This window comes from Schistocerca americana, chromosome 7 (genome assembly GCF_021461395.2).
Source record: "Schistocerca americana isolate TAMUIC-IGC-003095 chromosome 7, iqSchAmer2.1, whole genome shotgun sequence".
Lineage (NCBI taxonomy): Eukaryota > Metazoa > Arthropoda > Insecta > Orthoptera > Acrididae > Schistocerca > Schistocerca americana.
Window position 1 is genome coordinate 159,614,802 of NC_060125.1, and position 17,485 is coordinate 159,632,286.

At 39.5% G+C, this 17,485-nt stretch overlaps 1 protein-coding gene across 3 annotated transcripts in view; it reads right to left on the reverse strand.

The window, feature by feature from the left end:
* Positions 1–17,485, reverse strand: part of LOC124621948 (ubiquitin-conjugating enzyme E2 Q2) — a 71,962-nt gene that overhangs the window by 43,146 nt on the left and 11,331 nt on the right. For all 3 annotated transcript variants that reach the window (XR_006980590.1, XM_047147464.1, XM_047147463.1), the window contains exons 3-4: positions 10,320–10,550; positions 5,619–5,778 (exon numbers count right to left, since the gene is read on the reverse strand). Coding sequence is in view for 2 of the 3 variants with exons in the window: in XM_047147464.1 (XP_047003420.1) it covers positions 5,619–5,778; positions 10,320–10,550 (391 nt within the window). In the remaining variant the exon portion in view is untranslated. The remainder of the gene's footprint in view (positions 1–5,618; positions 5,779–10,319; positions 10,551–17,485) is intronic.

Below are 17,485 nucleotides of genomic sequence, written 5' to 3' on the forward strand. Positions count from 1 at the left end.
CTGAGGCAATGGAGGGCATTGAGATGCTGCCAACACTTCTGCTTAAGCTGACCAAGATGGGGAGCCAAGTCAATCGAGCATTGAAAACCAGTCCTAGGAATCGATGTGTCTCCACTCAGTGAGTGGATCATCATTAAGGTTAAGAGCTGGATCCGGATGAACAGTACGACACTGACAGAAGTGCACAACACACGACTTCGCGGCTGAAAACTGGAAGCCGTGGGCTACAGCCCATGACAGCACCTTGTGGATGGCTCCCTGTAGGTGCCTCTCAGCAACACCAGTACTGAAGCAGCAGTACGAAATGCAGAAATCATCTGCATACAGGGAAGGTGAGATGGATGGCCCGACAGCTGCTGCTAGACCGTTAATGACTACTAAAAATAGAGAAACACTTATTACAGAGCCATGCAGGACTCCATTCTCCTGGATATCGATGGAACTATGGGAGGCACCAACTTGGACACAGAAAGTACAGAGCAACAGGAAGTTTTGGATAAAAATCAGGAGTGGGCCCCGGAGACCCCACTCACACAATGTGGCAAAGATATGATGTCGCCAAGTCGTGTCTTATGCTTTATGTAAGTCATAAAAGATGGCAACCAGGAGTTGCTGTCTGGAAAAGGTTGTTCAGATGGCAGACTCAATGGACACAAGATTATCAGTGCTAGAGGGACCCTGGCGGAAGCCGCCCTGACGTGCGAGCCAGCAGGCCACGTGACTCCAGGACCCAACCCAACCGCCGACATATCATATGTTCCAGCAGCTTACGAAGAACGTTGGTGAGGCTCATGTGCCCATAGCTTTCCACATCAAGTGGGTTTTTACCGGGTTTGCGCACCAGAATGATAGTGCTGTCCCGCCATTGCGATGGAAGGATGCCATTGCACCAGGTCCGGTTGAAGATGACGAGGAGACGTTGCTCGTAGTCAGATGAGATATGTTTAATCATCTGCCTGTGGATCCGATGAGGCCCAGGAGCTGTGTCAGGGCAATATGCAAGGGCACTGAGTAGCTCCCACTCTGAAAATGGGGCGTTATAGGATTCACTGCAGCGTTTAGTGGATGAGAAGACGTTCCCTTCCAGCCGCAGTTTTTAGAGTGTGCGAAAGGCTGGGGGTTAATTCTTCGACACAGAGGCTCAAGCAAAGTGCTCGGCAATCGCGTTTCCATCGGTAGATAACATGCCATTTATGGTAACACCGGGGACTTCACTGGCTCAGTCTCCATGACAGAGGATGAGTGTGAAGCCCTACAACCAGCTGCTTTTGGGCTCTTCAGCCACTGGCGGGTGCCATCTTTCCCACTAGCAGAAACCTGGGATGGGAGTGACCTAAGGGAACCCTTCCTAGTGAGCGAAACCGAAGAAGACTTACACTTCTCCAGCTTAGAAGAGGGGACGGGCATCACCAATGGTTGGGGGAGAGGGGGGGTTGCTCCCGAATAGGTGGTGCAGGAGCAACAGGGAGGGAAACGCCCCTTGCCATCAAGGGCACAGGTGTAGTTTTCCCATCTCTGAGAGGTGGCTTGGATTGGCAGAGCTGATGGTGCCAGAACTGTTGTAGCAGCGGCGTAAGATGATGTCATACGCACAGGATGCAGGCGTTCAAATTTTCTCTTAGCCTCAGTGTAGGTCAGTCAGTCCAGGGCCTTGTACTCCATGATTTTTCCTTTCTTTCTGGAGAAGCCTGCATTCTGACGAGGAATGCCATTGGTGCTCTCTGCAGTTGACACAGATGGGAGGCGGGGCACATTGAGTATTGGGATGTGATGGGCATCCGCAATCTCAACATGTGATGCTGGAAGTACAGCAGGAAGACATATGGCTGAACTTCCAGCACTTAAAGCACCACATCGGGGGAGGGATATAGGGCTTTACATCACAGCGGTAGACAATCACCTTGACCTTCTCGGGCAATGTATCACCCTCGAAGGCCAAGATAAAGGCACCGGTGGCAACATAATTATCCTCGGACCCCGGTGGACACGCCAGACAAAATGTACACCTCACAGCTCTAAATTGGCGCGCAGCTCATCGTCGGACTGCAAAACAAGGTCCCTGTGAAATACGATACCCTGGACCATATTTAAGCTCTTATGGGGTGTGATGGTTAAAGAAACATCCCCCAGCTTGTCACAAGCGAGTAACTCCTGCGACTGGGCAGAGGATGCTGTTTTGACCAAAACTGACTCTGATCTCATTTTGGACAAGCCCTCCACCTCCCCAAACTTGTCCTCTACATGCTTAACAAAAAACTAAGGCTTCATCGTCATGAAAGATTCCCCATTAGCTCACGAACATACAAGGTACTGGGGCGAATAAGATCCACTGCCATACTTAGACTGACATTCCTCCCATGGTGTGGCAAGGGAAGGGCACGATTTGGGGTCATACTTCTGTGCCTTGAATTGAGCTCATGAACGCTTACAGACTGCTGGTGTTTCACCACCACCAAGAGATGATGCTTAATGGCGTGTCATCCACCCTAATGCCACCCACTTCGGCCAGGGGGCCTCCCCACATGCACCACCCAGCCGCAGCAAAGGGCAACTGGCAGGATGGCCATTACTGGGAGTCCTGATGCCCCAGGCAGATGGGCATCTACCCCTTGGCATACGTTGGGAGTTAACAGCGCAGGAATCAGCAGAGCGATCCCTGTGTGGTCAGGTGGCTACAACCAACAGGGTACATGGCGGCCCCAACACAGCGGACTGGTTATTGTGGTGGATGTCAGATGCAAAGAAGTCCATGGTCATCACCACGCAGAAATCAACACTTCATAGTGCACAGTGGAAAACAAACCCAGAAAGGTGTCCTCGCACACGAGAAGGAGAATGGGCGGGACTGCATGGGACGATGAGAAAGTGGGCTAAAGATGTCAATGCACAATGGACACAATACACCATGTACGGCACCCTTCCCCAATTGGCTCGTTCTTCAAGAAAATTTTGAAAAATGGAAGTCAAACATTACAGGGGACCATCACATAAAGGCCGAAATGTATGAAACTCGTTTTAGTTGCCTCTTACGACAGGCAGAAATACCTTGGGCCTATTCTAACCCCTGAACCCACAGGGGGCGAAATGGTTATGATCCGTGTGGCAAAGGGGTGGGAGTGGGATCATCATAGGGATGGACTAGGATGTTGTATAGGTTGGGTGAGTAATGGAACCCCACTTTAGGAGGTGTGGGAAGGATCTTAGGTAGGACATCGGGGAGGGGGGGGGGGGGGCTCCTTTGCAGCTGATTCTTGTGGTTTGTGGAAGTGTTAAGGGTGTGTCAGGATATGGCACAGAAAATCCATTTGTTGGCTGTGTTTGCGGAAGGGAGTATCACCTGTCTGTGAAGACCTTCATGAGACAAGTAAGTTCTGTGTGTGTGTGTGTGTGTGTGTGTTACTGTAGCTTGTAGAAGGATAATTCCAAAAGCCAGCAAATTTTCTTCCTTATGTGAGTGCCTATTGGCAACTCTATGTTTCTGCTTTTCGGTGGGTGGTTAGATAAAAATGTATGACATTGGGATCAAATGGTACTGCTCAAAATAAGTTTGCCGCCATCTCCATGTCTGTAAACGTGTGTGCTTATTAGATTCCATCCATCATAGCACCCCAAAACACGACTGATCCACACTTCCCCAATGAACTCGTGGAACTGTGTGTCTGATATATGCATTGAAACCTAGCCCCATGCACTCTGCAAATATGATTATTACGTGTCAGACAATGCAGTCGTCAGTGATTGATCCACATTCCACTTCAGTTGCTTCCTTGTCCACCTTATTGGAACACTGCAGAGCTCGGGTATTTGTACTGTCGCTCATGGTGTAAGCCTAAATGAAACACCAATTATGTGAAGATTAAGTGTACAGTCCGGCTTGACACAGCCCTCCTAGTTAACCTAAAAATGCCTCTCCTAAACTGCACTGAGATTGGCAGATTAATCTCCGTTATGTAGCTGTCTGCACAATGCTATTTCCTATGGTAAACTTTTTTTTATAAATATATTTCTGATGACAGAACAACCAGGTTATGTTATCTCATTGCACCTAGTGTGCACAAATTGTATAAATGGGGCAATGGACAGACAATAAGAATGGGAGAATAAATTTCTTCCCCCTCTGGATACTAACAGTGGTTCTCCCCTTCTCCCAAAGATACTACTGCCATCCACTGGTGTCAAAAGTGGTGCTCTAACCATTTCAAAGTGCAATGCTCAACACAGGAAAAACATCAACAACATGAAAGAATTCATATTCACAACACTCCATTTTTAATCAAATACTGCTAAACTTGAAACGCTGAAGGTTCATTTCCAAGCATTAGGTACTGTGTCAACTGATGCATATACAGGTCGCTGTGCGCACTGTTGTGGCAGCCAGAATGGCAGAAAAGATATGTATGCTGTTTCAAATTTTATCAAGTACTTAAGTGCAACAAAAAAACTAGTTGGAAACTGTAATCTTTCACATCCATAAATTTCACGCTTATTAAAATATTCCCACTTATTGTGCTGTGGTCATTTGAATTTCCAATAAGACATTCATCCAACCATAGTGTAATAGCCTGGAGTATTTTAATAAGTGCGAAAAGAAATAAAATCTACTACTGCTTACTCACTTATTTCTCCTAGCTTTGCCTGGCTATCTTAAATACCAATTGCCACCTCATTATTTTGTTCACTTCCAAACTGCTCTGGTGAAATCAACATGACACCCCTGACCCCCTCTTCCCCCAAATCACAAATACCATTAAAGACATAGTTTACTTTTATAACAACAAAAAATCAATTATTGGCAAAGTAATTTAACAGTATGGGAAAAAAATCTACTCACCAAGCAGTGGCAGAACATACACATAAAAGACAGTTGTAACTGGCAACCTCTCTGAGCCAGTGGCTTCTCCTTCAGGCAGAAAGGTTGAAGGAAAAGGACTGGAGAGGTATAGGAAATGGGGTAGATTTTGGGAAGTCACACAGAATCACAGGTCAGGGGAGACTTACCGCACTGGATGAGAAGGAAAGACTCATTGTTGGGGACTGTATCACACGAGATTTGAAAACCTGAGAGCTTCAAAGGTGGAGGACATGGTAATATGCAGACAGAGATTACTCTTTTCCCTTTAACCCTCCTGCCTGAAGGAGGGGCCACGGATTTGAGATCTTGCCAATTACAACCGTCTTTTAAACGTGTGTTCCGCCACTGCTTAGTGAGTAGATTTATTATCTATCCAATTAGTTTACTTTTAGAGTTTTCATTACCATCCTTGCTTCAATAGTACCAAAACTGTCTTCTAATGTGACATTTTAGACCATAGTTCCTACACTGTTCTTTACCTCTATCTCTGATTAAAATTGGCAAATCCATTTGAATTCAAATCCCTTGGAATCTTTATTAGCAGATGACTACAGTTAAAATACGCAACATAATTCATTAAACTTCAGGAAAAACATTTGAACTTACTCTATGTACGAGCAGTCAAAGCCCACAGCATATGAAACAAAATTATTTTGCAGTAACATCTTAACATAGAAATCCACAAATAAAAACTTACAAACATTCATTTGCTAAAACACTCCCCAGTGAAGATTGAAACCTGTGGCATAAAACAAAAATTGACTACCTTTCTTAAAGCTGTCTGAGCGATACACATCTCTGAGTTCCTTCATTAGCCTGTCTGTTGCCTGAACAGATCCTGAAACAGAACCCCGAAGGTAATCTTGCCGCTGGTTCTGTCTAAGTCTCTCAAGTGTTGCCAGATGTTCTGTGTCCATCTCTTCCACCTTTACAAAAATAAGAAAATTATTGCCCATACAGAAGGAAAGTGGCATATAGCTTAGAATTAAGAACAATATAAACGAAACTTTACATTATTCTGTCCAAATACAGTAGAATACAAGTACAAGCTGTTCATACAATAAAAACACTTTCTTTCATTGTAGCTGCAGCTCTCTTAAATTTTACACTGTCGCGCTGTTCCTGTAACACCTCTTTTCTCATTGCAAATAACAGTTTGTTTGATCTATTTTTCAATACCGCAACTGCAATATTTATCTATTTCTGCCTAAGAGGAAAAGCACTTCACACTACTGTAGTAGCAAGAAATCAAAATTTCAGTTCTCCAAAACTAACATAACTATTATGGCTAACATTACTTAATGTTCTGTATTTCACAAACTATGCACAAGACACTAAGACTGTACATTTTTCTAAGCATGGCTTAGAAATGATGATGAGCAGCAGCAGGCTGACCATATATTTAATTTAAAAAATGGACATTAAACTGACCTTAAGTAGTCATAACAAAATTAGGTGAAAATACTGTTTCCATTAACTCTTCTCTTACATTACTGCAAATAGTCTTTCTCAAACGAAAACCTATCTGCCAATGTGCTTCTCACCTCACTGCTAATCAAGAAAGACACTCCTCCTACAGGTACAAATTAAAGAGTTGTACATATAATATCCATTTCTTTCATACCCGCTTTTACAAGACAGAAGGCCTCTCTTTGGACACAACGTAAAAATGTGTTCAATTTTCTTTTATCATTTGCATAATTAGAAAATATTACACAAATTGGAGTCAATTGCATGAAAGCCAATTAACATATCTATGCATTTCCACCATCACTAAAGACACCCATTGTAACTACAAAAGTCAGAAGAATATGTAATGATTTGGCAACAGATAAATACTAAAATTTTTCATTTTATTGTTTAGAAACAAATGTAGCAAATTAGTCACTACTATTCTTGAACCATTTAAAGGTGAATGTACAAAAAATTTTGCTTCATACCATGTTAAAAAAGCTGTGGAAAGTGGAGATGTCATGTCAGCAGCAGATACTGAACCACCCACATCATGGAAAATATTTGCACCAGTTAAAACTGACGAATGTTTCTAGATCTCTGTGACTTCAACTGAAATTCAGCTGAAACTTAAATCGCGCAACGCAGGACTTGGTTTATACAGACACACAAAATTAAAAACGTGATGTACCAACTTCTATTGTGCTGAGTTAATGTTTTACTGCCAATTCCACATTACTTGAAGAAGCAGCCAGAAGGCAGAGGAAGTGTGCAGAGTTGTTGCATGATCCATTGATTCCCAGGCTTGAAATGTACACACACTACTAAAGTAAAACAAACTTTAATGACCCACTGTATGGTTCACTTCCAAAACATGAGCCATTTTACTTAGTTCCCACCCCCACACCTCAATGCTACTGCAGAAATACTGAGCATGTCACCAAAATCTGAACAAATTCAAAAGCTTCTTTAACATAATTTTATTGAAAAAATACGACATATTACAAAAGGATCAGTTTACAGGATATACAGTACAATCATTCATGTAGCACGCTTTGTCTTGATTAATGGCCTCCAATACCAGTCAATCACATACACGCATGACATAATGTATCAGAGCATCAGCAAATGCTGCTTTAATGGCAGGGTTTGTTAGAGCCACACTGGAATGTCAAGATTCATTGGAGGTTCTTTCGACTATGCTCCACACACAATCCAAAAGATTTAAATCTAGGCAGTTGGAAAGGCAAAAATATCTTAGACAAAAAACAAACTGTCTGGGATCCAGTTTTTTTTTTTTTGTCAAATGGCTTGTATGAACTGGGGTACCATCTTTCTAGAAAACAGAGTTCCAGATGCCACTGTTTCCATTAACAGCTTCACAACACTGAAAACAACGTTTGCATATACTGTGTTATGACCGTTTACTGGTTTTAAAATAAATGTGGGGTATGGCATGACCCTCGGACCCAACACTTGGCACATGTAAGATCTTGGGAATTTAGTTCTGCCAACATATACATACTCTGTATTGCGTGCAAGCGAACTGTCATTTCTACCATAAAAATACTATTCAGAAGATATTCTTATTAACTCTGCAAAACCATTTTTCAATGACGATAAAGAAAGTGGCAGTCAGTAGCAGGCACACACTGCTCTAGTAGTCTCAGACTACCTCCAATGTGTTTGATTTATATTGAAGATACAACTTGTCAATTCCACACATTGTTGATTTGCTTACACCTACAATCTTTGCTCATAAATGGCTTGGATTCTATGAAATCAGCATTTCAGCTCTTTCAATGACTTCAGGGGCCCTCATGATGCATTCTTTCAAGTGAGGAACCCCTGCCAGTACACACTAATTGTTCACGCCATCATAAACTGTGGATTATGGGTATTTAAAAAAGTGAATTACATCTCCTGCTGAGCGTCCACTGCAAAATCCTCCTACAATCACATCTATGCACTTCATTTCAACATCTTGGCCATTCTGAGATTACGACTCTTTACTAAAAACAATTGGCAATGTAGAGCACCACATCGTGGCAGCAGAATAATGTGTCAGAAATTTAAATTTGCTAAATTTTGATCACACACACTGTACATAAATCTGCTAGAGAAAGAAGCAGCCAAACCTGTAGCCATTACATCCTGGAGACTTTGCACTATCTTCTTATGAACTATTCTGCTAATAAAATAACTGAAATAATAAGATACAGATTACACTATCACTGTCCCTTATAAAACGTACTTTCTCCTACTTTTTTGCTTACAATATTATAATGCTAAATTATTACTTCTGTATTTTCAATCAATATTTCTTAACCAGATTTTTATGAGTTTACCTTAACTTGATGATATGTCAATAAGGGCATGGAAAAAATAACATCTCAGCAGCCAGTTTATCATTTACAGTACGTAAGTATTTGCATTTAATTTCAATGTACACTTAATCATATTCTCCAGCCCTTTGCTCAAAATGTTTCAGCCCTCACCTTACCAACTTTTTCATCTAAACTGGAGAGGCACCTTTTCCATGTTCTTAGCAGCTCTATAGAAGTAAATATATGTTGATTAGAAGTCAAAAATAAAGTGTTCAAAATAAAACTGAAAAGTTAAATTTTGTAAATGGGGCATAACCATTTTCTACCGTTTTTATTTTTAAATAAGCAATGATGTGAGCTGCAAAAAATTAAATTCAAAACACACACACACACACACACACACACACACACACACACACACAAATCATTGCTGATAACAGTTACTGTTTGAAACATGGTACGGTGGGACACTCCACTTGCTGTAATCCCAATCCTACAGTAAATACTTTATTTCTTTTCTTCTTTTTTTTCTTTACATACGTAATACATATACCACGCATCTGTGAAATCTAGAACATTTATCCAAACTATTGATTCCAGAACTTTATTATTAAATGCACAGTTTATCAGCTGCTGGTAATAATATAAATTGTTTACCGAGACAAATTTTAATAAAATATTCAAAGTTTACTGATCAGTAAAACCACACGCACTTCAAAATTCAACCCAGCCAATAATTTTGTGTTTCAGGACTGACATACCATTTTTTAATTCCCATCTTTCTAAAGAACATCTCACCTTTTCTGAAGAAAGTGTATTTTGAAAGTTATCTTTAATCAAGACTGTCATTACAATTTCAGATTTTTTTAATCTTAAAATATGATTATTTCAAAACTCCTTTGTCACAGTCATGCAATCCTAACTTTAGTGTTTCCAAAATGTACCATTTTCCTAGAACAGTGTGTTGTTTTATGAAATATTTCAACTGAAAAATGTGAGTTGCTACAAAATTCACCAGGTGTCAGCCAATACTTAGGTGATACAAAATGACCAGCATTTGTATAAACTGAAGAACATTCAGCCAACTGTTAATCAAAATAACATCTATGACTAATGTGTAACTATATTCTATACTTTTCCTGTCTGTTGCATACCTATCTAAAATATAATAGCTTTCTTTGTAATTCGACATCTGATAACTGTTCTATGCATGTCTTTAAGTAGGCATTGAGCACAAAGTCAATTGGTACTTAGCAGTCATTAAGTTCTGATACTATGGCAGTATCAATTATATCAATATCGGTCAGCACCAAACATTCACAATGTCAAGTTGCACGGCAAAGTCTTGTGTGTAAATGACGCATTACTGCCACACGTATTAGAGCTTACTGCTCTGATGTACAAAACTTATGAAGAGTAATAGGATGTGGATTACCACTGTGACTGTCAGTGTTAATAAATATAATCCACCCCCACTATGCTGAATGTGACTACGGATTATGAAGTGATTTTTAAAACAATCGACAAATGAAAACATTGAAAAGAAGGATTACTGAGGAACACAATTGGCACGTAAGCAAGCTTACAAGCTGTTAAATCAACTTCAAACCCTTCCCACTGCACACTGCATTTGTCGAATACAGCATACACTTCAAACACTAACAGTAAATTTGCAAGATTTGATTTACCTTGCTTTTAGCAACACTTTCTCCTTCATCCATGTCAAGATGCAGATCATCACCATCATCATCGTCTTCATCTTCATCTTCATCATCCATTTCCCTGTCATCATCATGTCGATCAGGAAGACGATAGGAGCCCTGAGGACCAGGCAATTTCAGCAGTGCAATATCTGGTGGTTCAGGTACACAGTGCAACCTGCATAGTTCTCTCAATAAAATGCTGACTTGATTCAGAACCTGCAATGATTAAACATTTAGTAGTACACGTTGTATTCAAATACTTTAATATGCAAAATTAGTCATGAAACTAGAAGTTAGTTTTACATACAACTTGAGAAACATCTGATCTTGTGAGCAGATATTTTCAAAATAAAAATATAAAGAATAATGTAACACTGAATTTTTAACAATGTTAATCCTACCTGTTTGGTACAATGTTTGTAATACATGCATTTCTTGACATACAAAAATGATGCTATGACTGTGAATAACATTTCAGTTATAATCTCATAGTAAATGACCTTAATAATGCCAAGGATAAGACACAGAGGAGGAGACACCTTTTAATTGAATTCACTAGAGACAGGAAATAATGATGAATAATTTAAAACTAATTATGGTCAGATGTTGCGTTAACAGATTAACAGTTAACTAAAATCCGACAAACAGGTAATCTTGTATGTATAGAGAAGAAAAAAAAAATTGTCTCCATGTAATGATAAAAGAACATTAAACGTAATTATGCAGACACACAACTACGGTTTTTGTTGCATTTGAAGAGAGTAACTGTTCAGTGCCAACACTGAACAACCAACACATTTTTCATTTGACCACAACTTCTTACAAAAAACAAACAAGACAAATTATTTCTAGTTCAATGGACTGGCAAATCAAAAAACTCACTTCACCGGGAAAAAATTGCACGATGGGTCCCATATCATAGTTCACTCAGCACATTATAAAGAAACTAATAAGCAAGCCTACATCAGCGATCTGGAAATGCGTGTAAAAAGTTGGTCCTTTTATAAAAAAAATCCTATAGCAAAATGAAAGGTAGATAGCAGCATGAACAGATCTTAGGCAGGCTGGCCAATGGCACTACTATTTGATGATGATGACAATAGCTAGAGTACTAACACAGGTCCAATGGCTGTTTGCACAAAAACAGACAGTCTCGCAATCCAGTGTCTCAAAATGAAAATGACTGAAAAGAGGGATGAGAATTCTCAATTCGCATAAGTGACATGTACTGCTACAAAATTGACGTTATAGTACCTTGGAGAAAAAATTTAAACTTTTAGATGACAATGAAACAACAAAAAATTAAATCTGTTGACAAACAGGATTCTTTGTTCCATATGTCAAGAAGCACTTCGTGCTAATTTTGCAGGCATGGAGCACTTGAACAAATTGATGGCATGAATAGTAAAATTTCTGAAGTCACACCTATTGTTCAATTTTCAGTTGCAACAGTTCACAATAGAACTAATTGAAGATTATGGGGACTTCATCTATTACCACGAAGTACATTTGTTAAGTCAAGGGACATGCCTGGAACAATTTTTTGCTTTAAATGTCACTACTGTTGAATTTATGAAGGAAAAACGAGTGCGCAAATGTAAATCAGAACATCTGGAATGGACTGTAGATTTCACATTTTTAGTGGACTTGACTGCACACTGCCCACAGTAGACACTGCAAGGTAACTTCCTTCTGATTTAAAGGGAATGCATTTAAAAAGAAAATTGTAGAAGGGACAAATGACAAAAGTTCCCTAAGCTCACTGCTGTTAAAGCAAGTACAAGGTTTGAAGAATTCACTGTCGCCCTGCAAGAGTTACAACAATACTTTTATAAAGGTTTTGAGGACAATGTCAATCTTACATGTGTTTTCGAGCTATTTTCGAGACCATTTGCTGTTTCAGTTGAAAGTGTCCCTGTCCATGTGCAGATTGACTGGCCTGCAAGGTAATTCCAGTTTTAATCACAAATCTTTTTGCATTAAAACTGTCCAGGATGTCTACATTACTTTTCTCCGGTAGATTTTCCAAGTCTCCATAATGAGGTTGCAAAATATTTCGACAGACATTTGTGTGAAAGACCTCCTTTTTGATAATGAAAGTAATTAAGCCACAATTACGTGGCAACTTGATTTCAAAACTCTGTGAAACAGTCTGTATCTGCCCACAGTTTGTAGCAGACAAAAATTATGACATGTCTTCAGTGCACCAAAAATAATAAATACTGAAAACTTGTTATGTTTGTGATCTATGTAGTTGAGAAACATGAAATATAAAACCAAGTCATATGCAGTGTACTCTTATTGCCATTTAAATGCATTTGTTTTCCCCTCTTCCCCCTCATCACACTCAGAGCTTGGTGTGACAGTGATGGTGAGACCGAGTGCTTTGGGACTCATACCCGGACATGCCCAATGAGCCGAAATCTTGGCCACCCCTGGTCCAGAGCATCGCACATGACTATCATGGATTTTTTTGAACTTTTTAATGAACATTTCTAAAGTTTCACAATCACTAATTCAATACTTCTGAAGATATAGCCTTTTGTTTGACCACATAGTACAACTATCAACAGTGTATCCATGAGCTTTTGGCGTCTTTGAGACATAATATCTCCAACAATATGTTCTTGAAAGAAACAAAACTATGCCATCTTGTACAATTGTTTGTTCTCTCTTAGGCAAAACAATGATAAAAAAGATTTCCTGAGCAATTTTCATACAGATAATCTGAAACAAAGCAGGCCAAAAAACCGGAGGCTTGAAATAAATGAAGTTCTGCTTTTTATGTCTATGGAGGTAATTGCAAAAAAATAACCTTCTGCAAACACTTTGAAACTGTTTTCATTACAAAGTCCATGTTCTAAACCCCCTAAAAACATCATTTAGTTTTGTAATGTGGGCATACACGTTCCTAAGCAATGATGACAAGGTGTAGTTGCATTGAAAACATGCTCATGTTCTGCTGGAACTCAAATTAATCTGACATTTTTTGTTATTTTCTACAGCTGTTTGTTGTTCACTGAGGGAGGAAATATCAGGTCTTGATGACAAAAAAAAAAAAAAAAAAAAAAAAAAAAAGGGGGGGTGGGGGACGTCTTTGATCACAGGTCATCCTGACGTATTTCAGTCTGTGTTTCTGCTAAAACTACAAAACCAAAATGGTTACAAACTTCACAATTTAATTGTGAACTACCAAGGTATCAGAGGTCATGGCAGTAAAATTGTTGCATAACAACTGCAGCACACAACGTACAGACTTCAGATTTTACACCATTGTAACATTGTGCACATTTTGGTGTAGTTCATAGAAGTCTGCCTGACATGTTTTGGATTCATGTTATACAGAATTATTGTTAGTCTTTGTATTGTGCAATGATCCTGATGTGATAGTGTGATCCCCTTCAAAATACAACATACTGTAGTTTAACACGTGTTATTCGTGAGAATGATCTATGTTCCAATGAGGAGGCTCACGCTTGGGAAAGATGGTTGTCCATCTTATAAACATTTTAAACACTGCACGCCTCAATCTGTAATCTTTCCTGATGGTGCATATGCAGTGACAACACGGAAGGGGCAAGGCACGATGTGATGAGCGCGGTAGCACATGCTGGATGTGGAGACTTATGCCTCAGAGACGCCCCTTGAAAGTGTCATGGGCACCTGAGGGAAAATAGCCATTCTACAATGTAAATGCTCAAGGCAAATGACAATTAGAAATCTTAGATCTTAAGTTGAATTTGATGTGGGCAGACGTATTGACCAATGTATCTGAATTTCAGAGTTACTGATATTTGGATCTGTCTTCACAATTTATGCCCATAGTAGAAACAACACAGAAGACTAACACTGAAAATGCGTTCAGTAATTAGTAGCTGAAAGCAGTGAGACACACTCTTACAGCATCACCCTGCTTGGAGACGAAGTCAAGAAGAATAAGTTTGCGAACAGTATTCAGTAGCCAGACCACACGAACAAAACAAAAGGGTGACGACCATATTAGAGGAATAATAGTCAATAGTAGATCACCTCACACTGATAGATCTGCCACATAATGTTCTCTCTTAATGCTGTTACAGTCAAGTCAAAACACACACACACACACACACACACACACACACACACACACACACACACACACACAAAATAACAACATGGGAAAATTTGCAGCCAGTTTGGTGAGGAAGAGTAACTACAGGATAGCAGCAGGCAGACCAGATGACTTGCAGTTCAACTTGACACACCGACTACAGTGGCGCGCGTTTTCACAGCATATCGCACCAGTGGCTCACCGCCAGTGTAGCATTCACCTATCAGTTTCTCAACATGACACACCAGCTTCATCTATGCAGTCAATGGTAGTGTCCCCAGTTCGTTGTTCTACACATCAAGCGAGCTGTGATTCTGTCAGTTTTGCACTTTTCTTAAAAAAATTCTATTGTTTTGAGTCCGAGAACTTACAGGATTAGTCAATGATGTCTGCAATGAAGAAACTCAGTGAACATGTAGTTTAACTAATTAGATGGGGTTTTAATTAGTAGTGTATGCCTGTGAGGACTAGAAACCTGGCAGCTGAGGCACCAGAATGGTTTAATCCATTTGTGGTACAGAACAGTGAAAGCTATGCAGGAAAACAACAAGGAATTAGAAGACATGTTATAGAACTCACAGGAAGCCCTTAAAGCCAAACTCAAAGTTACCATTCAAACTCAAGCAGATGTTACTCTTTAGAAGCTAGAAGAAAGTATCAATCAAAAGTACGAGGCTACCACTACCGAGTTAATGGCAATTAAATCACAGAAAGGAGATTTTAAAGAGTTAATATCCATAGTTAACATGCAAGGACATAAAATTAGTGCCAGGGAGGAAGAATTGAATAATTTGCTTTGCAAGGAAGAATTGAATAATTTGCTTTGCAAGGAAGAATTGAATAATTTGCTTTGCAAAGTACAAAGGACATTCACAGAGTGAGGAATGAAGTACAAAATAAGTTCATAATAATGTACAAACCTTAGTCAACCAAATCTCAGGTACACAGGAGCCGGCCAAAATGTTACAGAATAGGGAAATTTATCGACTGAAATTTTGGGGCTCCTAACAATCTTGACTAGTTCGAAAGAGAGATTACAGGAGTCTGTACAAAAGAAACAACAGGATACACTTGAATCTACTAGTACTAAAACCAATTCTGTCGGAGATACTATAGATCACAGGAAAGAAATACAGAAAATTGTGAGACGCCTTAGAAAATGCAAAAATTGAATTTAGAACTAATGAGACTAATAATAATGTTGGTGTGAGTGATGAGTTTTTGACGATATTCAAATAGGAAATGGAATAAAGTTTAGTTTCCAAAGTTGAAACCTGATCAGAAGGTGCACCAATACTTTTTAAGGGTAATGTAAGTAAGATAAGAAGTAAGTTAATTAAGTCAGCACACACCAGACTATGTAAGTTTAACAATATGGCAGATGTATCCATATTTAATGCAGATGACTTAGTTTCAGTGAAGAAGGTCTGTCCCAGTTCTAACTTAAAGGCCAAGATGAATTAGTTCTTCCACCATATTGTGGACCATTTAAGGTGGTAGAAATACCACACCCTAAGGCACTGTTCCTGGTTGATCCAGATAGATACCAGGAAAAGGGACTATACAATGCTGACACGGTTAAGAAATATACCCCAGGGAGAATTTGCATACTTTGCAAATTCAGCAGAATAATGTCTGTCTGAAGTTCAAGTCAATAGCTTTGGTATTTCTTCTTTAGTTTCTCCAAAGACATTCCTCTTACACTATTTTATAATCTGTACCTCTCACTTTTCTAGCTCATTTAATACCTAAATCGTATCCTAGTTTACGAAAGCAGAAATATAGCACTCAAAAGTTGTGATGTGGATAACTGGAATTTTTTTAAAAGTATTGATAACACACAGTTTTTTATTACAGAAAAAAGATACATACATATTTAATCCTTTTATACATACCTGGGATTTTACATTTTCTGTGAGGAACAATACAAAATGGTTGGGTTTCTATTGGTTTTTTATGGGCAGTTGATAGAGCGGACAATAGATAGACTGACTTCTGACGATGAGGAGTTACTAATTATTATTATTATTATTATTATTATTATTATTATTATTATTATTTCTTCTTCTTCTTCTTCTTCCGCGTGCTGTTGTTCTCTCTCTCCACACTTACAAGCGATTTGCCACGATCAATTTTTGGGATCTGCGACTGTGAAGCTGTGAGTCAGTTCAGCAGGAAATGCCGAACACCTCCCTCCGGCATCACAGCAAAGAACTTTAGCAGAAGTGGGAATTCCAAGGGGATCAGCAAGATTTTTTAAAACATCAATCATGTGAAACCCAACTCACACTTTTCTCATGACATACTGAAAGCTTTGGATCAAGGCAAGTGTTTCTTGATTTCTGAAAAGCATCCGACTCATTACCACACCTACGCTTATTGTCAAAAGTACACTTATATGGGGTATCACCTGAACTTTGTGACTGTGATATGAAATGGAAAGAGCCGTGAGGATTGTGTTAGGGAAGGCATATGGTCGACTTTGGTTTGTAGGGAGAATTCTAGGAAAATGTGTTTAATCTGTAAAGGGAACTGCATATAGGGCACTGGTGCTACTGCTAGGGTGTTTGGGATCCCTACCAGTTTGGATTAAAGGAAGACATTGAAGCAGTTCAGAGGTAGCCTGCAAGATCTGTTACTGGCAGGTTCAAACAACATGCAAGTATAACAGTGATTCTTTGGGAACTCAAATGGGAATCCCTGTAGGGAAGGTGATACTCTTTCCCAGGAGTAGTATTGAAAAAATTTAGAGATCCAGCATTTGAAGTTGACTGCAGAACGATTCTGCTGCCACATGCCTCTATTTGCTAATGGAAAAGGAAATGACCAGTAGTGGTACAGGATACCCTCCACCACATGCCATACGCTGGGCCTTGCGGAATATGTATTCTGATGTATATGAAATGTTGACTGCCACAAAATATTTTGCAGAGTTGCTTATGTAGTTTGAAAGGGAAAAAATACCATAGCTTTTGTATCCACTGCTATTTTCATGTGTAGTGCACTAGCAATCTGCGACGTAGTTGCCTGGTATCTAACTTATATAAGAGATTGTAATCAA